The 23,199-nt window shown below is 43.5% G+C and overlaps 1 protein-coding gene across 1 annotated transcript; it reads right to left on the reverse strand.

Moving 5' to 3' along the window:
• Window positions 1-697: 697 nt before the first annotated feature.
• On the reverse strand, window positions 698-4,150 carry LOC135051196 (uncharacterized). The gene is made up of 3 exons (XM_063957310.1): window positions 3,857-4,150; window positions 1,944-2,552; window positions 698-813 (listed from the first exon to the last, which is right to left on the reverse strand). Exons 1-3 carry the CDS (start codon window positions 3,912-3,914, stop codon window positions 707-709), a joined length of 774 nt encoding a protein of 257 aa, XP_063813380.1. The 5' UTR covers window positions 3,915-4,150; the 3' UTR covers window positions 698-706.
• Window positions 4,151-23,199: the final 19,049 nt, after the last annotated feature.

The raw sequence follows: 23,199 nt of genomic DNA on the forward strand, positions 1-23,199 counted from the left end.
GCGAACATCCGCCCCCAACTTATTTTTGCTAATTCGCACGTATTATTACACAAAGTGGGCGTACGCCAAATGACATCGCAGCAATGCAAAATCATCGCAGCAATGCGAACCCATCGCATTAACACATACTTATTCGTAAAAATACTAAGTTGTAGTAGATTTACACATTTTTCTGTTAAAGTGCTCACTTTTGCAGAGAAACGCAGCAGAATTTGTTTTTTTACTATTTCGTGGACTAACACCTTCCAATTAAAAGTCCACAAGCCCTCATCAATCACAAATACAATTATTGAATGAATGGAAATGTTCATGATCAATTAAGTATTTGTTTAAATACCTGAAGAACACTTTGTAGCCATAAAAGAGCCTCCTTTTATTAACATGTTTAATATAAATATAGATGTTTGCAATGTGCTTGTTCTAATGAGTTTTCTGAATTTATTAAAGTTGAGTTTTTGTTTGTGAATGAAGGTGTTTGCATGTTTATTTTGCCAATAACATGTTTTAGTTGTTCTTTTAAAATAAGTTACGTTAGATGTTTGAAATGTTTAAGGTAAGAAATGTTTGTTATGCAATCTGGTGTTCCTTTATTGCATTAATAAATAATAAGGAGCCGCAAAAGTATAAGAATGTTATTTTTTATTTTTTTAACAAAGTTTTTTTTTTTTTTTTGTTTTTTTTTTTTTTTTTGTTGTCTAAATAAAATTTAACATAACTTTTCCAGGTCCCCAACAAGTTCCAACAAGGCCTGGAGATGCTGCCTCATATGTGTACAAATGTACTGTATTGATGTTGGATCTCCAACGGCAACATCTGAAATTAAGAGATAACATAAACATTAATAACTTACTCACATTGCTTATTATCCAAGCAAGGCACAAAGCACACTTTAATGCATGCAGGTCCAAACTGCATTCCTCCTGCTTGTGTGAAACTACATATACCAGCATGCGTTGACTCAGTTTTGGGGCCAGGGAATGCCAAACCTGTGTAAGGGCATGCTGGGATGTGTAGTTTATCAACAGTTGCAGTTGCGCAGTTTGGACAGGCCTGCTTAATGGCAAAGTTGATACATCATGACTGTTTTATGGTACAATCATTAGCTTAAAAAAAGGCAAGCCTGCTCAGTCTTTTTTGGTTACTTAGTCCAATTTTAAAGACCATGGGCTACATTTGCTACTATGTGAGTTCATTTTAAGAAGTAGCGTTGCCCATAGCAAACAAGCCAAAAAATATTTAATATCTTGTAGAAGTGGTTCCACAATTCTAAAGATTTTTTGTATTGGTTGTTATGGGCGACATCCCATGTTAAAGTTATGTTCTATCTTCGTCACTGTTACACCATGTTGGCATTCATTACCTTTTTTATGTTTTTAGATTATTTTAAAGGGGTTTGGTCCTGCCTCCTCACACTGCATATCAACATCTTCAGAAGGCCAACATATCATAGCATTCCCACACTCCATGAAAGCTGCCCTTACTAAATAAGTGCAAACCGGTTTGACTAGAACAATTAGTAATTTTGAGAATGTCACTTTCACACAACAAATCAGTGTGTCATTAGGCTGCATAACAAAGTGAAGCATGTGATTTGTAAGTGTAAATATTCAGACTACACAGGCCCAAGTGTAAAAGCCCAACAACATACTAAAGTCCACTCAGGTCTAACTGTTTACCATACAAAATAACACATATAAACCCTGTTGTCCTGCCAACCCTGGCTACCTAATGAGTGTCAACCTAGAGTGGACACACAAAACATTGCACACATACACACTGTACATATAATGACACTCACAAATATGTAAAGGCAACATGTACACCATGCTGAATTTTTCAAATATTTGTCCAGGGTCCAAGAATTCAAACACTACAACACTGCATGTTTTGGCATTGTAAGTGTAAGTGGGTAATCATTTTTTTATAAATTAAAATAAACTTACTTTCCACGGCAACATCCAGACTCCCGGAACGGTCTGCAGGGGCTTCCTCTGCCCATTCACTGGGTGGGGATGTTGGCTGGATGGGGGAAGGCGGCTGGATGGGGGAAGGAGGAGGGATTGGGGAAGGAGGAGGGATTGGGGAAGGAGGAGGGATTGGGGCAGGAGGCTGGATGGGGGAAGGAGGCTGGATTTGTTTGCCAATTTCAGAGGGGGGGTCTGATTGAGAGGGCGAGGGGGGCGGAGAAAAAGTTAAAGCAATAGAGGGTGAGGGGGGTTCAGATTGGGATGTTGAATTTGAAGGAGAAGGGGTATGGGAAGGAGGAGAAGGGGTCCCAGAAAGAGATGGAGAGGTGTGGTGAGAAGGGGAATGGAAAGTGGAGTGGGCCAGGGAAGCTGATGGGGCCTGGGAAGATGAGGGGGACTGGGAAGATGAGGTGGACTGGGAAGCTGAGGTGGACTGGGAAGCTGAGGGGGACTGGGAAGCTGAGGGGGACTGGGAAGCTGAGGGGGACTGGGAAGCTGAGGGGGACTGTGAAGGGGAGGGGGAGTGAGAAGGGGAGGGGGAGTGAGAAGGGGAAGGGGGTGGGGAGTTTTGCCGTTGTTGTTGTCCTAGAATGATAATATTGTACAAATTGTTTAAACATGAGAAATTACATAGTAATCAATTTGTTTTCTCAATGTTCTGTTCATTGTTAAATTCTTTGTTTTGTTTCAAAGAAAAGCAAACATGTTAAGATCCTCTTCATGTTGGCCACAGCAAAAAAAATGAGTCCAAACTTTTACTTTGAAGCTCATTCCTTAATCTAGGCAATTGAGTCATAGTGATTGGTCTAGGCAACATCACCAGATTACTATTCAAGGCACCTTATTAGATAGCCAGCACTGATCAAGTATTTTGGAATATTTTCCTGCCTGCTTCTTATTTTTTGTAAACATGCACTTGTTTGGTGTTACTTTGCTACAGTCAGTACTGTTTTACCTAACCACACACAGTGTCCTAATTTCCATAAAAGGGCACTGCAGGTTGCAATTAGCCTACCACTTACTGTAAAATGTCTGCAAATCCAAGGGGATTACAGCAGGAATTTAGTTTGCAATTGGCCAAAAGCATGTGCAGTGCAGGGGTGGCAGATATAACATGTGCCGAGAGAGTTCGATTTTGTATGTTTTTTAAATTATGGGCTGGGTAAATACATGCTGCTTTATTTTAGCAATGCAAATTTTTGTACCTGATTTAACACACCCCACCCAAAACTTACTCTCTCTGCACATGTTACATATGCTTCCCCTGCAGTGCTCATTGTATTGAACAATTGTTACATAAATTCCGGAAGCCCAAAACTTGGAAAATCACACATTAGCACAATTTAGGACTTTGAACTTATGTAAGGTAACTTACTTCGTGTATGCAGCGCACGAATTTGCTGGCGGATCTCCGCCAACAAATCGGGAGTCCGCCTACGGAGATCACTCCACCTCCTTTCAAGCTGGATGATTGTCCGCCTGCTGCGGACGCGAGTCCGCAGCAGGCGGCGGACCTCCGCGTAGGCCTCGCGCTTCACCCGATTGGGGATGAAGCGCCCAACGCGGCCTACGCGGCGGTCCATCACCGCAACCAGCACGCGGAGCTCCCGCCTGGTGAACGGTGCTGCACGCATCATGGCAATGGCGTTTTCCTTATTTGGGCATATATTTATAGTGTCTGTTAGCATGTGATTGGTCAAAAATCTATGTTGTCATTTCTAATAACTTTATTGATCTTTGCAATGCTGTGAAGAGCAGAGTGTTATTTGGCACGAGCGGAAATTCGCATTAGCAGAAGCGAAAATGTTTTGAACACAAATTTAAGAAAACAAAACACACACAGAGACACAGACTTTAGATAAAATTACTATACATATCTGTGTACTCACCACAGTTCGTGTGATCATTCAGCTGGACAGTCACAAAGTGTGAAACATTGAGTATCATTTGTTTGTGTGTTTGGTTACATAATCAGGATTTGAGGATATAAAATAAATAAGGACACTATTTATTAACATTACAGTATTTAAATTTCTAAATAAACATTGTAAGCTTAACGTGTTTTTGGTTTTTGTTAAAAAAATCAATTACCCATTCCAACACAACAAAAGCCTTACCCAATCACTTTACAAGATCATACAAAATGCAATCATGGTTTAAAAAACATAAGCATACTGTGTTGTATTATTTGTGCAAATATAAAATATAAAAACACTATACCAGAAATATTCTGCAACAATTCTTGCCCTCACTAGGCTCCCCCTCCGTGTCACACTCCCCCCACCGAAGCGTGGACCAACCCCTGGCTCCTCATCAGGCAATTCCTCTGCCTGAGGAAGCTCTACACTACTCCTTACCGCGATATTATGTAGTATTGCGCACAGGACCACTATTTTACTTGCCATCTCCGGCGAATACATGATGTCGCCACCAGTGCGGTGGAGCACACGAAACCGCCCTTTAAGGACACCAATTGTGCGCTCCACCAGCTGCCTAGTGGCAGTAAGCGCGGAGTTAAATGCCATCTGTGGTCCTGGCCTGGGATTACGGTAAGGAGTCATGAGCCAGGGGGTGCAAGGATATCCACGGTCTCCTGTTGGTAGATAATCCAATATTTCAAAATAGTATATTTGTCAAGTTATTTTTGTTTGTTTAAAAAATTAAAGCAAAAACTCACCCAATAACCACATGTCTGCTCGTTGACTTGATCTTAATCTCTGCCATATCCCTGATTGTCTAATGACATATGCATCATGGGAACTTCCAGTAAACTTTGCATTCAGGGAAAGGATCTGGAGGGATGGCCCACAAACAACCATTACATTCAGAGAATGAAACAGTTTCCTGTTTCTAAAAATTTCTTCATTATGTCTTGGTGGCTGAATAGCAACATGTGTGCCATCCACAACCCCAATAACATGTGGGAAGCGACTACCACCTTCCGCAAATTGCCGCTTCACCACATCTAGGGCACCAACATCCAAAGGCATATCAATGAACTGCTTCACCCGCTTTAGGAAAGCCTGGCAGACACGCCGCAGGACCTTACTGAACTGGCCCTGCGACATGCCAACCAGGTCTCCCACAACATGCTGATATGAGGCTGTAGCCAAAAAATGTAACACTGCAAGGAATTGTGTCAATGGTGGTATTGCTGTAGGATACCGAATTTCAGACTCCAGATCACTCTCTATTATGGAGAGAGTGTCTAGGATTAGATGTGGTGGCAGCCGGTATCTACGCACCACCACATCATCTGGCATCCCAAAAAGTAGGACACGGGTTCGGAAAATTGGTGGCCTAGCACGCCTCCGTTGCCTTGGTTGATGAGGAGCCGGCTGTGGTTGTGGGGCTTGCGGTTGGGAGTGCTGGCGTGGGTTGGGGAGGTAGGGCTTCTGCTGCAATATATATTGACATCACACACTTTTGAAAAAAACAAAAAAAACAAAGATGAAGAATACAAAACTAAAGTTTGACAAATATACTACAATAAAATGTTTTTACAAATGTGGTGTCAACTTACTGCAGGAGCGTACATTTTTTCTGTGTTGAATTCATGTCCAAAATGTAAAACAATTTTGCAAATAAAAAATAAAGAACAAATTTAATTAAAAATACATATGTTATTTTTACAATTCCCAAAAAAAAATTTTGGGTACATTTCTCTGCATAAAAAACTTCACAAACACCAATAAAAAACCACAAACAAAAAAAAATAGGCATTTAGTAGCTAGACCAGGAAAGACAAACACTACTTTGCAGATCAATCCTGGTAAAAAAAAATTTGGTTTAGCCAAAAGGAAAAAAAACATAAGCTCAACAATTTTAAAAAACACAAACAGGCACCAACACAGGCCAAGGACACTTACCTGCTCAAAAAGAAATGAAAACTTGGTGTTCCCTAGCACACCAATCCAAAGAAATATCAAAGGGTTATATGACCCAAAAACAAGCACCTACAAGAGAACACAAATGATAGTCACAAATAACATACAGACCATTAAAACAAACAGCCACCAATACAGGCCAAGGACACTTACCTGCTCAAAAAGAAAGGAAAACTTGGTGTTCCCTAGCACACCAATCCAAAGAAATATCAAAGGGTTATATGACCCAAAAACAAGCACCTACAAGAGAACACAAATGATAGTCACAAATAACATACAGACCATTAAAACAAACAGCCACCAATACAGGCCAAGGACACTTACCTGCTCAAAAAGAAAGGAAAACTTGGTGTTCCCTAGCACACCAATCCAAAGAAATATCAAAGGGTTATATGACCCAAAAACAAGCACCTACAAGAGAACACAAATGATAGTCACAAATAACATACAGACCATTAAAACAAACAGCCACCAATACAGGCCAAGGACACTTACCTGCTCAAAAAGAAAGGAAAACTTGGTGTTCCCTAGCACACCAATCCAAAGAAATATCAAAGGGTTATATGACCCAAAAACAAGCACCTACAAGAGAACACAAATGATAGTCACAAATAACATACAGACCATTAAAACAAACAGCCACCAATACAGGCCAAGGACACTTACCTGCTCAAAAAGAAAGGAAAACTTGGTGTTCCCTAGCACACCAATCCAAAGAAATATCAAAGGGTTATATGACCCAAAAACAAGCACCTACAAGAGAACACAAATGATAGTCACAAATAACATACAGACCATTAAAACAAACAGCCACCAATACAGGCCAAGGACACTTACCTGCTCAAAAAGAAATGAAAACTTGGTGTTCCCTAGCACACCAATCCAAAGAAATATCAAAGGGTTATATGACCCAAAAACAAGCACCTACAAGAGAACACAAATGATAGTCACAAATAACATACAGACCATTAAAACAAACAGCCACCAATACAGGCCAAGGACACTTACCTGCTCAAAAAGAAAGGAAAACTTGGTGTTCCCTAGCACACCAATCCAAAGAAATATCAAAGGGTTATATGACCCAAAAACAAGCACCTACAAGAGAACACAAATGATAGTCACAAATAACATACAGACCATTAAAACAAACAGCCACCAATACAGGCCAAGGACACTTACCTGCTCAAAAAGAAAGGAAAACTTGGTGTTCCCTAGCACACCAATCCAAAGAAATATCAAAGGGTTATATGACCCAAAAACAAGCACCTACAAGAGAACACAAATGATAGTCACAAATAATAAGCACAGGTTTATTTTCACAAATGGACTTGCGAAATATATATGGGATTAAATAATTTAACAAAAAAACATTAATAAAACACTTTGACTTCCAAAAATTAACAATAACATTTCCACAATACTCACAAACGAAAAATTGCATAAAAAATGCAACACTGTCTATATTCCACACGCAAACGAAAGGACAAAGGTATGCTTGACAATTACTCACTCTGCAAATTCCACTAGCACCTTCACGCACAAGCCAACAAACAAATGAAACTCCAAACTACCTACACTCACAGCGTGCAAACTCGGCCCTTAAATAAGCAGTGCAATCATTCACCAGATTAATAGTGTACACCTGTGTGAATTAACGATTCGCACGTAGGTATATAAGCGCACACACCTCGGCGTACACACATCACAAACATGGCTTCTCGTGAGCAAATCGCAGCAGAGCTAGACCGCATTGCAGAGCAGCAGATGGCATTGCAGAAACAACGCTTAGAGTGGCAAAGGCGCTTGTTAGAATCCGCCTCTGCGGATGTTGAGGCAGGACCTAGTACTCTGCAAATTTCTGCTTCTGAACCTCAACAATTGAGTGGGGATACCCTGCCACACACACATAGTGAGCAAACTGAGGGAGAATTGACTTTAGCCACACAAACACAGCAGACAGATGCTGCTAGTGAGGAGGAAGATGGAGATGACCAACCAGAAGAAACCTCACAGGCTACCTCCAGATGGAAAAAAAGACAGCCTGCATTCACTAAGAGGGAGTTGCGTGTCTTGGTCACGCAGGCCATGGCCAAAATACATAGAGGGCCAAAAAACATGGGTGCTGCTTCAAAAGAACGCATCTGGAGAGACATCACAAAATCTGTGAATGAAGTTGGCTCTGTCGTCAGAACATCACAGGAAGTGAGACGACGGTAAGTGCATCTTGACAATCCATTTTCTGTGCTAAGTTGATCAAAAAATATAGTTACATATCATGTTCTGTCTAGCAAACACAAGCAGAACATGTGTGCTATATATTTTCTACAACCAATAATAATACTCAACTTTGTCCCTCTTTCACAATACATATGTAGGTGGGCCGACTTCAAATCCCGCCTGAAGGCAAAGAGGGCTGCGGAGTGGAATGCCTCAAGGGCTACAGGGGGTGGACCACCTGTCGCTGTGGAGTATACTGACTTGGAGGAGATGGCGATGGACTGTGTAGGTTATGAGGAGGGCCAAGGGGTGTCTCATATGGACACGGACCTGCCTGAGATTCTGACGGGACATGACTTGGAAGGTAAGTTTACACATTTATTTGTCTGTAATTTGGACTGTATTTAGAATCTTTTACTAATTTATACTCCAACTTTTTCCCCACACATTCTTCTATTTGCTTGGCACAAAACACAGCACAGGGTGGTGAACAGTTTGAGTCACAGGCCGGTTATGTGGTTGAGGCTGAGGTGGAGGGACCTAGTGGGTCTGGCAGTGTGGGCCAACAAAACCCACCTATGCAGGTTCCTACTGGCCCCCCCACCCAACCCTCTGCTATCCCGGAGATCCTGCTTGAAATTGCTAGGTATGGTGAGAGCCTAAACACATTTCAAGACGGGGTCATCCGGGAGGTAAGCCAGATAGCTGTCCGGCTCACTGAGATCCGAACCTGTGTTGAGCAAGGTGTTGCTCAACTCTGCCAAGGTCTGGCAGAGATCAGGCAGGCCCAAGAACAACTGGCCTCCTCAAACCAAAGCCTTGCAAATAACATCTTGCAAGGGCTCCAGGCCATCGCTGTCTCCCTTGCCCACAGTGGCAGAGAGCCAACCACATCGGCTCCCTCCCCTGCCCCTGCCCAGGAAGAACAGGCCACTGGGCAGGCCCAACGAAGGTCACTCCGCAGACCAAGCAAAGAAGATCAGCCTCAGGCGGGGAGAAAAAGAAGAAAGTGATGTCTCTCCAGATGGGCAGCACCCATGTTTTTGTAGTTGCCTCTATGTTATTTTGGAGTTGGCTTGTGTGGCCAGAATGGATCACTCCCTCTTAGTGAAATGTCTTTTTTCTGTTTGGAGGAATTGTAGCCTGTGAGTTTCTTTGAACAAACAACAGAGCCATCTTCCTCTCACTAGTGTGCTGTGTATTGTTGTGTTTGTGTGGTGGATACTAATTCTTTTTCATTTGGTATCAAATTTGTGTGTGGCAGGGTGTGTAATATGTTTAATTTATGCATTTAAAAGATACTTTTGTCAGAAGCAGAAATTTGCAGAGTACTGAGTTCTGCTATATAATTATTGTCAGTGCCATCTGCTTGGTGCTTGGTCTATCTCTGCCTGTGAGACTCATGTGGAGCCATGTTTAAATGTTGTGTAATATTATTACCGTAATAAAAAAAAAGTATTACAAATGTGTGCAATTTCTTGAAGGTAATGCATTAGCAAAATCTTAGTTACCAAAAGATTAGGTCAACATATAGACACTTGATGACCAATCTGCTAATTCTCCTTAAAATTATAAATAATTTTAAAAAAAAGGTATGCTTTGCACCACACTTTAATGTCCATATTAATAAAACAGACACGACAACTTGATTAAATATCTTTGGTCAACATGACATCATTGAAAACATTGACAGATATTATAAACATATATTATTGTGACTTTTAAAACTAAATCATAGTGTATGCTGCATTATGTGGGTGTTGGTTAATTGATAAGAATGTAGCAGAATTCTCTAACTTTATCTAAAAATGTAACTTGTTTGTATTTAGTAGTCTAACACACATTAAAACATTTCTACAAAATGCTTACACACCAAGGTAAACACAAATAACAACCTTATTTGACAGTGTGTGAGATTAATATGTGAGTAGAATAAACATGTAATGTGTGTTCAGTCAATTGGTGGTTAGTAACTTTCATGTGCTCAGTAATTAACAAGTAATTGGACATCAGATGAATGTGCTCTCCAATTAACTGCTAATTACTGCATACACACTTGTACCAGTACTTCGCAAATGTAGAGTAACTGCAGACCTACTCTGCTGCTGCGTGAATGTTGCTACGGTTTCCTATGTTAGTTTTAACAGCGACAATGTTTATTTGCGAAAACCACGCCCAGTGCTAGTTGCATACTCCCACACAGTACGCCCACTTTCACGCCCATGTCGGAGCATTGCGAAGTCTCGCCTCCGCCACGCCCACGCCACTCCTCGTTTTCGTTTGGCAGTTACGGCTTTTTTTTTCCTAAGTAATTTTGCACAGTTGTCGTACGTATGTCGTCGCGCATGCGTAATCACGCATTTGCGCATGCGCAGATACTTACATTTCGTACATTTGCGATGCGATGACTCTTAGCGATCAACTCGGAATGAGGGCCTATGTATGTATAAAGAAGAAAGAAAAAAAAACCACGGTTAGGTGGTATACAATTATGGATGGACTGCCTGCCGAGTGCAGACACAGAGGTAGCCACAGCCGTGAACTACCGTACTGTACTGTGTCTGCTGCTAATATAGACTGGTTGATAAAGAGATGTCTATGTAACTATGTATGTATAAAGAAGAAAGAAAAAAAAACCACGGTTAGGTGGTATACAATTATGGACGGACTACCTGCCGAGTGCAGACACAGAGGTAGCCACAGCCGTGAACTACCGTACTGTACTGTGTCTGCTGCTAATATAGACTGGTTGATAAAGAGATGTCTATGTAACTATGTATGTATAAAGAAGAAAGAAAAAAAAACCACGGTTAGGTGGTATACAATTATGGACGGACTGCCTGCCGAGTGCAGACACAGAGGTAGCCACAGCCGTGAACTACCGTACTGTACTGTGTCTGCTGCTAATATAGACTGGTTGATAAAGAGATGTCGTAGTAGTATGTATGTATAAAGAAGAAAAAAAAAACCACGGTTAGGTGGTATACAATTATGGACGGACTGCCTGCCGAGTGCAGACACAGAGGTAGCCACAGCCGTGAACTACCGTACTGTGTCTGCTGCGACTGGATGATAAATGATATAAAAAATATATATATATCACTACTGCAGCCGGACAGGTATATATTATATATTATATAATGACGGACCTGCTGGACACTGTCTGTCAGCAGAATGAGTTTTATTTTTATAGAATAAAAAAAAAAAAAACACACAAGTGAAGTCACACGACGAGTGTTTAACTTTTTCAGGCAATCACAATATAAGTATACTACTAACTATACTGGTGGTCAGTGTGGTCAGGTCACTGGTCAGTCACACTGGCAGTGGCACTCCTGCAGCAAAAGTGTGCACTGTTTAATTTTAATATAATATTATGTACTCCTGGCTCCTGCTATAACCTATAACTGGCACTGCAGTGCTCCCCAGTCTCCCCCACAATTATAAGCTGTGTGAGCTGAGCAGTCAGACAGATATATAATATATATAGATGATGCAGCACACTGGGCTGAGCCTGAGCAGTGCACACAGATATGGTATGTGACTGAGTCACTGTGTGTATCGCTTTTTTCAGGCAGAGAACGGATATATTAAATAAACTGCACTGTCTGGTGGTCACTCACTATATAATATTATGTACTCCTGGCTCCTGCTATAACCTATAACTGGCACTGCAGTGCTCCCCAGTCTCCCCCACAATTATAAGCTGTGTGAGCTGAGCAGTCAGACAGATATATAATATATATAGATGATGCAGCACACTGGGCTGAGCCTGAGCAGTGCACACAGATATGGTATGTGACTGAGTCACTGTGTGTATCGCTTTTTTCAGGCAGAGAACGGATATATTAAATAAACTGCACTGTCTGGTGGTCACTCACTAGTAAACTCTCTGCACTCTCTACACTTCTACAGTACTCCTCCTAGTCCTAAGCTCCAGTAAATCTCTCTCTCTTATAATCTAAATGGAGAGGACGCCAGCCACGTCCTCTCCCTATCAATCTCAATGCACGTGTGAAAATGGCGGCGACGCGCGGCTCCTTATATAGAATCCGAGTCTCGCGAGAATCCGACAGCGTCATGATGACGTTCGGGCGCGCTCGGGTTAACCGAGCAAGGCGGGAGGATCCGAGTCTGCTCGGACCCGTGAAAAAAACCATGAAGTTCGGGCGGGTTCGGATTCAGAGAAACCGAACCCGCTCATCTCTAGTTTACAGGCAACCAGAACCCCCCCCTCCTGTGTTTGCCTATGTGACTTCCTACCTGCCAGTCATCCGCAGGACAGGCAGTCCCAATGGGAGGTGTTTCTTCCCTCCAGGACTGTCAGACCAGGCTGCATTTAGCAGAGAGATGGCATCCTGTAGTAAGCCACTCCCTGCCTAATCATCACCCCAATCCAGCTTCTATGGGCTGCAGCCAATGCAGTCCACAGAGGCCGGGGGTTTGCGCATGTGCACTTAAACTGCAGCTAGTGCGCGTGCACCAAACCCAGCGCCAGTCAGCTCCATTGTGCAGGTTCCGGGTCCCGGGACATGGGACTCTACTGTCCTCACCTAAAAAAGGTAGGAGCCACCTCTGATCATGGCAGTTCCCATCTGTTATCCTAAGGTTGAATTCTGGTCTAGTTCTAATGCTGCACTTTGAAATAAACACAAAGAGGCTGATGTAGCTGAATGCATATAGTATGCAGCCATAATTTCTCCTGCATTGTGTATATATAGCCCATATGCAAAGTTGTGTGCATCTCCATGACCATACTGCCCCTATCCATATGTTTCAATGTGTTTCACTGCACTACCCTATCCGTGGCACAAAACCTCTAAAAATTAACAACTCTATATAACCCGCCACCACTTCAACATACCCTTACTGAACATAGCATATATATAAATGCCCCATTACAGTTTCACTTGTTCAGTCACAAGTGGAATACATTTGGTTTACGTACAACTCAGTCGTACATTTCCAGTACTTGTGTACACATGGTTCTGGATCATGCACTGTGCAAAAACACGCATTATATGTATGTGAATTGCATGTATCTCGGCATCTGACCCTCTTACTAACCAATTACTATTTGTGAAATCATCCTAATCATGGTTGACATGTAGTACCATGGGCAGGGCCATATGTAGGGGTGTGCGACAGGTGCCCCACCCAGTGTGCAAGGCTGAGGAGGCAGCACAGTCACTGCACTGGTAGATCCTACAGTGTATACAGCTTGTGGAGTGCCTTGAAGGGCACCATGCTGTGTAGAGAGGCACCGGAGAATCCTTAAAATGAATTTTTGCTCCCAGTTTCCTGCTCTGGCCTCCTCCTCTGTGACATCACGACATCACACATGCTGAGGACCTGTTCAGGGCATGGAAGTGCCCTGCTGGGGTTTTGGCCATCGGACAATTTTGTACTGTATTGCTGATATAAACATCCGTTAGAATTTTGTTATCTTATTTCCAAAATAATTGTAGAAGTATAAGTGTTTCACAAAGATCCAAGAAAAGCACAAGTAATTCCAAGCTAGAACATATAACACTTTTGATGTTACAAAGGACATCGATATTTTGACTTGTGTTTGAAAATGTGCACATATTTCTGCATTGTGTGGAGTCCTTACTTGCAGCTTCATTTATTTTGGCTGTTCAACTTTGACACCTTCTACTTCTGTCCCTGATGCGTAATATATTTCTTATAAGTATGTCAAAGTAGGAATTATCATCTGGAAAAGATCTAAACTCATAATAAAGCTTTATAAATATTTTCAGCTGGAGATCTCTTATTTATTTCTATTGCAGTCAACTCCCTTTACATGTATTTTGTGAGATTATTGGCTTTAGAGTAGCTCCTGCCTATGATTATAACTGCGTAAACTCGGTAACTTCCTCCACCACCAATATGTAATACAAATCAAGACATTAATAATGTATATATCAAAAGGTTTATATAACAGAGACAAAACATGAATGTAACAATGTGTGAAATATGGATTATGTCCCTCCAATGGTGAAATAGATGTCACAGTTTTGAGAGTCCCGTGGATAGAGTTGATGAGGAGTATTGGAAACATGATGAGTATATCAAATGCCTACTTATGAATTAGACACCAACAAAGGATATAACCCAAGGTCATCAGAGAGGTCAGCATTTACTGGAAGGTCCAGCCAGCACCTAGATCCAATTGAGAGGAACCCAGCCCTAGCCTTGAATCTCTGGACCATGTAGCTGGAACCAATATTTGAGAACTCAGGATTTGTACAGAGGGTAATCCAGGTAATCAGTAGCTAAAATGGAATCCACTAAATATGGTTCATCCTAAATACCAGAGCTGGGTGCCTGGAGTCTACACACTCAGAGAGAGACATAGATTCAATACCTAGTTCCCAATACCAAGAGTTGACCACTGCACTTGAGACTCATTGCTAACTCCAACACTTAAAGAGATTACCCTTAGGACAACAACCACCATTGATGGTCACACTGATATAATGTTGAGTAGAGAGTCCCAGAGACAGGCTTGGAGAAATGATGCTGAGAAGAATAGTAGTGTGATGTTACAGACTGAAGTATCAATACAGGAACAGCCAACTGAACCCACAATGAGCAGGCAAACTGTAAATGAAAGACTTGCTTGTGTCACAGATGTTAGCAGACTGAAGAATTGGAACTTTGAAATCTGGAGGAGACAGCAACTAAACCAGATTGGAACTGGAGGAGACAACAGTTTGAACCAGAGGAGACAACAGACTTGAACTGGACTGGAGTCAGAGGAGACAGCAGACGGTGTGCTAGTGACAAGTACAGCTTTAAATAGTGTGCTCTTACAGAGGATAGGAGTATGGACACAGAACACAGGTAGTGTCATTCCGAGTTGTTCGCTCGCAAGCTGCTTTTAGCAGCTTTGCACACGCTAAGCCGCCGCCTACTGTGAGTGAATCTTAGCTTATCAAAATTGCGAACGAAAGATTCGCAATATTGCGAAAAGACTTCTCTGTGCAGTTTCTGAGTAGCTCGAGACTTACTCTGCCAGTGCGATCAGTTCAGTGCTTGTCGTTCCTGGTTTGACGTCACAAACACACCCAGCGTTCGGCCAGACACTCCTCCGTTTCTCCAGCCACTCCCACGTTTTTCACAGAAACGGTAGCGTTTTTTCACACACTCCCATAAAACGGCCAGTTTCCGCCCAGAAACACCCACTTCCTGTCAATCACATTACGATCACCAGAACGAAGAAAAAACCTCGTAATGCCGTGAGTAAAATTCCTAACTGCAAAGCAAATTTACTTGGCGCAGTCGCACTGCGGACATTGCGCATGCGCATTAGCTACTAATCGCTCCGTTGCGAGAAAAAAATAACGAGTGAACAACTCGGAATGACCCCCATTGGGCCTAATTCAGACCTGGTCGTACGAAGGCTATTTTTGCACTGCTGCGACCAGGTAATCGCCGCCTACAGTAGGAGGGGGTAAGGGCTTTGCAGGGATGCGATGGGCTGTGCAGTGAGCTGCGCAAACAAAAGTTTGTGCAGTTTCTGCACAGCCCAGGACTTACTCAGCCGCAGTGATGATCGGGGCCGGTGGTGACGTCAGGATCCCTCCTTTGCAACAGCTGGGCACGCCAGCGTTTTTCACGACACTACCAGAAAACAGTGAGTTGCCGCCCAGGAATGCCTCCTGCCTGTCAATCTTCTTGCGATCGCCCCTGCGATCGCTTTCATCATTGAAGCTGTTGCTCTCCGGTGACCCCCATCGCCGGGCAGCGACGCGCCTGCGCATTGCGGGTCACACGCATGCGCAGTTCAGACCCGTTTGCACGGCTGTGAGAAAATGCAGCATGCGAACGGGTCTGAATGAGGCCCCTTGCCCTGGAACAGGAAAGCCCACCTTATAATAGCACCACTAGACTAGGTATGAATGACTACTGTAAATCCTGGATTTGTGACATTAAGAAGATGGTGCATCTCTATTTAGTATCTTTGTTGTCTTTATGGAAAAGATCAGTCTCCCAAACTTCATATGAAGAAAGGAGATTGTAACACCAAGTGATTTAACAATTGTGATGCTCAAATTATTTTGAAAACAATTATCAAATTAGTTTGTGAAATAAATAAGGTGAAAAAACATCAAGTATAAAATATTCATGTATTTTCAATGCTGTTTAAAAACTGTCAAACTTTTACCAGCCTGTTCGGTCTTTGTTTTCATCACTTACATTAGTGATGTGCACCTGAAATTTTTCGGGTTTTGTGTTTTGGTTTTGGGTTCGGATCCGTGGCCGTGTTTTGGGTTCGGACGCGTTTTGGCAAAACCTCACCAAATTTTTTTTGTCGGATTCGGGTGTGTTTTGGATTCGGGTGTTTTTTTCAAAAAACCCTAAAAAACAGCTTAAATCATAGAATTTGGGGGTCATTTTGATCCCATAGTATTATTAACCTCAATAACCACAATTTCCACTAATTTTCAGTCTATTCTGAACACCTCACACCTCACAATATTATTTTTAGTCCTAAAATTTGCTCCGAGGTCGCTGGATGGCTAAGCTCAGCGACCCTAGTGACCGACACAAACACCTGGCCCATCTAGGAGTGGCACTGCAGTGTCACGCAGGATGGCCCTTCAAAAAAATACTCCCCAAGCAGCACATGACGCAAAGAAAAAAAGAGGCGCAATGAGGTAGCTGTGTGACTAAGCTAAGCGACCCTAGTGGCCGACACAAACACCTGGCCCATCTAGGAGTGGCACTGCAGTGTCACGCAGGATGGCCTTTTAAAAAAATACTCCCCAAACAGCACATGACGCAAAGAAAAAAAGAGGCACAATGAGGTAGCTGTGTGACTAAGCTAAGCGACCCTAGTGGCCGACACAAACACCTGGCTCATCTAGGAGTGGCACTGCAGTGTCACACAGGATGGCCCTTCAAAAAAATACTCCCCAAACAGCACATGACGCAAAGAAAAAAAGAGGCGCAATGAGGTAGCTGTGTGACTAAGCTAAGCGACCCTAGTGGCCGACACAAACACCTGGCCCATCTAGGAGTGGCACTGCAGTGTCACGCAGGATGGCCCTTCAAAAAAATACTCCCCAAACAGCACATGACGCAAAGAAAAATGAAAGAAAAAAGAGGTGCAAGATGGAATTGTCCTTGGGCCCTCCCACCCACCCTTATGTTGTAAAAACAGGACATGCACACTTTAACGAACCCATCATTTCAGCGACAGGGTCTGCCACACGACTGTGACTGAAATGACTGGTTGGTTTGGGCCCCCACCAAAAAAGAAGCAATCAATCTCTCCTTGCACAAACTGGCTCTACGGAGGCAAGATGTCCACCTCATCATCATCGTCCGATTCATCACCCCTTTCACTGTGTACATCCCCCTCCTCACAGATTATTAATTCGTCCCCACTGGAATCCACCATCTCAGGTCCCCGTGTACTTTCTGGAGGCAATTGCTGCTGATGAATGTCTCCATGGAGGAATTGATTAGAATTCATTTTAATGAACATCATCTTCTCCACATTTTCTGGAAGTAACCTCGTACGCCGATTGCTAAAAAAAGGTGAGCGGCGGCACTAAACACTCTTTCGGAGTACACACTTGTGGGAGGGCAACTTAGGTAGAATAAAGCCAGTTTGTGCAAGGGCCTCCAAATTGCCTCTTTTTCCTGCCAGTATAAGTACGGACTGTCTGACGTGCCTACTTGGATGCGGTCACTCATATAATCCTCCACCATTCTTTCAATGGGGAGAGAATCATATGCAGTGACAGTAGACGACATGTCCGTAATCGTTGTCAGGTCCTTCAGTCCGGACCAGATGTCAGCATCAGCAGTCGCTCCAGACTGCCCTGTATCACCGCCAGCGGGTGGGCTCGGAATTCTGAGCCTTTTCCTCGCACCCCCAGTTGCGGGAGAATGTGAAGGAGGATATGTTGACGGGTCGCGTTCCGCTTGACTTGACAATTTTGTCACCAGCAGGTCTTTGAACCTCTGCAGACTTGTGTCTGCCGTAAAGAGAGATCCAAGGTAGGTTTTAAATCTAGGATCGAGCACGGTGGCCAAAATGTAGTGCTCTGATTTCAACAGATTGACCACACGTGAATCCTGGTTAAGCGAATGAAGGGCTCCATCCACTAGTCCCACATGCCTAGCGGAATCGCTCTGTTTTAGCTCCTCCTTCAATGTCTCCAGCTTCTTCTGCAAAAGCCTGATGAGGGGAATGACCTGACTCAGGCTGGCAGTGTCTGAACTGACTTCACGTGTGGCAAGTTCAAAAGGTTGCAGAACCTTGCACAACGTTGAAATCATTCTCCACTGCGCTTGAGACAGGTGCATTCCACCTCCTTTGCCTATATCGTGGCCGGATGTATAGGCTTGAATGGCCTTTTGCTGCTCCTCCATCCTCTGAAGCATATAGAGGGTTGAATTCCACCTCGTTACCACCTCTTGCTTCAGATGGTGGCAGGGCAGGTTCAGGTGTTTTTGGTGGTGCTCCAGTCTTCTGTACGCGGTGCCTGTACGCCGAAAGTGTCCCGCAATTCTTCTGGCCACCGACAGCATCTCTTGCACGCCCCTGTCGTTTTTTAAATAATTCTGCACCACCAGATTCAAGGTATGTGCAAAACATGGGACGTGCTGGAATTTGCCCAGATGTAATGCACTCACAATATTGCTGGCGTTGTCCGATGTCACAAATCCCCAGGAGAGTCCAATTGGGGTAAGCCATTCTGCGATGATCTTCCTCAGTTGCCGTAAGAGGTTTTCAGCTGTGTGCGTATTCTGGAAAGCGGTGATACAAAGCGTAGCCTGCCTAGGAACGAGTTGGCGTTTGCGAGATGCTGCTACTGGTGCCGCCGCTGCTGTTCTTGCAGCGGGAGGCAATACATTTACCCAGTGGGCTGTCACAGTCATGTAGTTCTGAGTCTGCCCTGCTCCACTTGTCCACATGTCCGTGGTTAAGTGGACATTGGGTACAACTGCATTTTTTAGGACACTGGTGAGTCTTTTTCTGACGTCCGTGTACATTCTCGGTATCGCCTGCCTAGAGAAGTGGAACCTAGATGGTATTTGGTAACGGGGGCACACTACCTCAAGAAATTGTCTAGTTCCCTGTGAACTAACGGCGGATACCGGACGCACGTCTAACACCAACATAGTTGTCAAGGCCTCAGTTATCCGCTTTGCAACAGGATGACTGCTGTGATATTTCATCTTCCTCGCAAAGGACTGTTGGACAGTCAATTGCTTACTGGAAGTAGTACAAGTGGTCTTCCGACTTCCCCTCTTGGATGACGATCGACTCCCAGCAGCAACAACAGCAGCGCCAGCAGCAGTAGGCGTTACACTCAAGGATGCATCGGAGGAATCCCAGGCAGGAGAGGACTCGTCAGACTTGCCAGTGACATGGCCTGCAGGACTATTGGCTTTCCTGGGTAAGGAGGAAATTGACACTGAGGGAGTTGGTAGTGTGGTTTGCGCGAGCTTGGTTACAAGAGGAAGGGATTTACTGGTCAGTGGACTGCTTCCGCTGTCGCACAAAGTTTTTGAATTTGTCACTGACTTATTATGAATGCGCTGCAGGTGACGTATAAGGGAGGATGTTCCGAGGTGGTTAACGTCCTTACCCCTACTTATTACAGCTTGACAAAGGCAACACACGGCTTGACACCTGTTGTCCGCATTTCTGTTGAAATACTTCCACACTGAAGAGCTGATTTTTGGGGTATTTTCACCAGGCATGTCAATGGCCATATTCCTCCCACGGACAACAGGTGTCTCCCCGGGTGCCTGACTTAAACAAACCACCTCACCATCAGAATCCTCCTTGTCAATTTCCTCCCCAGCGCCAGCAACACCCATATCCTCATCCAGGTATACTTCAACACTGACATCTTCAATTTCACTATCAGGAACTGGACTGCGGGTGCTCCTTTCAACACTTGCAGGGGGCGTGCAAATGGTGGAAGGCGCAAGCTCTTCCCGTCCAGTGTTGGGAAGCTCAGGCATCGCAACCGACACAATTGGACTCTCCTTTGGGATTTGTGATTTCGAAGAACGCACAGTTCTTTGCTGTGCTTTTGCCGCAAGTCTTTTCTTTTTTCTAGCGAGAGGATGAGTGCTTCCATCCTCATGTGAAGCTGAACCACTAGCCATGAACATAGGCCAGGGCCTCAGCCGTTCCTTGCCACTCCGTGTCGTAAATGGCATATTGGCAAGTTTACGCTTCTCCTCAGACGCTTTTCATTTTGATTTTTGGGTCATTTTTTTACTGATATTTTGTGTTTGGATTTTACATGCTCTGTACTATGACATTGGGCATCGGCCTTGGCAGACGACGTTGATGGCATTTCATCGTCTCGGCCATGACTAGTGGCAGCAGCTTCAGCACGAGGTGGAAGTGGATCTTGATCTTTCCCTAATTTTTTAACCTCCACATTTTTGTTCTCCATATTTTGCGCACAACTAAAAGCCACCACAGGTATACAATGTAGATGGGTGGATAGTATAGTATTATATTACTTATGGACGACGAGTGACGATACAGAGGTAGGTACAGCCGCGGCCTACCGTACTGCTGCTTATATATATAATATACTGTATAACGGACCTGGTGGACACTGTCAGCAGACTGCTAAACTAGTATGAAGAAAAAAAAAACACCACAGGTATACAATGTAGATGGATGGATAGTATAGTATTATATTACTTATGGACGACGAGTGACGACACAGAGGTAGGTACAGCCGTGGCCTACCGTACTGCTGCTTATATATATAATATACTGTATAACGGACCTGGTGGACACTGTCAGCAGACTGCTAAACTAGTATGAAGAAAAAAAAAAACACCACAGGTATACAATGTAGATGGATGGATAGTATAGTATTATATTACTTTTGGACGACGAGTGACGACACAGAGGTAGGTACAGCCGTAGCCTACCATACTGCTGCTTATATATATAATATACTGTATAACGGACCTGGTGGACACTGTCAGCAGACTGCTAAACTAGGATGAAGAAAAAAAAAAAAAAAAACACCACAGGTATACAATGTAGATGGATGGATAGTATAGTATTATATTACTTATGGACGACGAGTGACGACACAGAGGTAGGTACAGCCGTGGCCTACTGTACTGCTGCTTATATATATAATATACTGTATAACGGACCTGGTGGACACTGTCAGCAAACTGCTAAACTAGTATGAAGGAAAAAAAAACACCACAGGTATACAATGTAGATGGATGGATTGTATAGTATTATATTACTTATGGACGCCGAGTGCACTGACGACACAGAGGTAGGTACAGCCCTGGCCTACCGTACTGCTGCTTATATATATAATATACTGTATAACGGACCTGGTGGACACTGTCAGCAGACTGCTAAACTAGGATGAAGAAAAAAAAAACACCACAGGTATTCAATGTAGATGGATGGATAGTATAGTATTATATTACTTATGGACGACGAGTGACGACACAGAGGTAGGTACAGCCGTGGCCTACCGTACTGCTGCTTATATATAATATACTGTATAACGGACCTGGTGGACACTGTCAGCAGACTGCTAAACTAGTATGAAGAAAAAAACAACAACACAGGTATACAATGTAGATGGATGGATAGTATAGTATTATATTACTTATGGACGACGAGTGCACTGACGACACAGAGGTAAGTACAGCCGTGGCCTACCGTACTGCTGCTTATATATATAATATACTGTATAACGGACCTGGTGGACACTGTCAGCAGACTGCTAAACTAGTATGAAGAAAAAAAAAACACCACAGGTATACAATGTAGATGGATGGATAGTATAGTATTATATTACTTATGGACGATGAGTGCACTGACGACACAGAGGTAGGTACAGCCGTGGCCTACCGTACTGCTGCTTATATATATAATATACTGTATAACGGACCTGGTGGACACTGTCAGCAGACTGTTAAACTAGTATGAAGAAAAAAAAACACCACAGGTATACAATGTAGATGGATGGATAGTACAGTATTATATTACTTATGGACGACGAGTGCACTGACGACACAGAGGTAGGTACAGCCGTGGCCTACCGTACTGCTGCTTATATATATATAATATACTGTATAACGGACCTGGTGGACACTGTCAGCAGACTGCTAAACTAGTATGAAGAAAAAAAAAACACCACAGGTATACAATGTAGATGGATGGATAGTATAGTATTATATTACTTATGGATGACGAGTGCACTGACGACACAGAGGTAGGTACAGCCGTGGCCTACCGTACTGCTGCTTATATATATAATATACTGTATAACGGACCTGGTGGACACTGTTAGCAGACTGCTAAACTAGTATGAAGAAAAAAAAAACACCACAGGTATACAATGTAGATGGATGGATAGTATAGTATTATATTACTTATGGACGACGAGTGCACTGACGACACAGAGGTAGGTACAGCCGTGGCCTACCGTACTGCTGCTTATATATATAATATACTGTATAACGGACCTGGTGGACACTGTCAGCAGACTGCTAAACTAGTATGAAGAAAAAAAAAAAAAACACAGGAGTGTTTTTCAGGCAGACAAACGTATACTGGACTGGTGGTCACTGTCAGCAAAACTGTGCACTGTACTCCTGCTATAACTGCTCCCCAGTCCCCACAATTAGGCAGTGTGAGCAGAGCAGTGCACTCAGCACAGATATATCATGCAGCAGTGCAGCACACTGAGTGAGCACAGATATGGTGGTCGGAGCGTTTTTTTCAGGCAGAGAAACAAAGGATTAAACTCACAGGTGGTATAATCAAAACCCTGCACTGTACTCCCTAACAGCTGCTCCCCGTCCCCAATCCTCCCCACAATTATAACTAACTAAGTCACTCTGTGTTCTACTATAACGGAGAGGACGCCAGCCACGTCCTCTCCCTATCAATCTCAATGCACGTGTGAAAATGGCGGCGATGCGCGGCTCCTTATATAGAATCCGAGTCTCGCGAGAATCCGACAGCGGGATGATGACGTTCGGGCACGCTCGGGTTAACCGAGCAAGGCGGGAGGATCCGAGTCGCTCGGACCCGTGTAAAAAAAAGGTTAAGTTCGGGCGGGTCGGATTCCGAGGATCCGAACCCG

This window comes from Pseudophryne corroboree, chromosome 2 (genome assembly GCF_028390025.1).
Source record: "Pseudophryne corroboree isolate aPseCor3 chromosome 2, aPseCor3.hap2, whole genome shotgun sequence".
NCBI classification, from domain to species: domain Eukaryota; kingdom Metazoa; phylum Chordata; class Amphibia; order Anura; family Myobatrachidae; genus Pseudophryne; species Pseudophryne corroboree.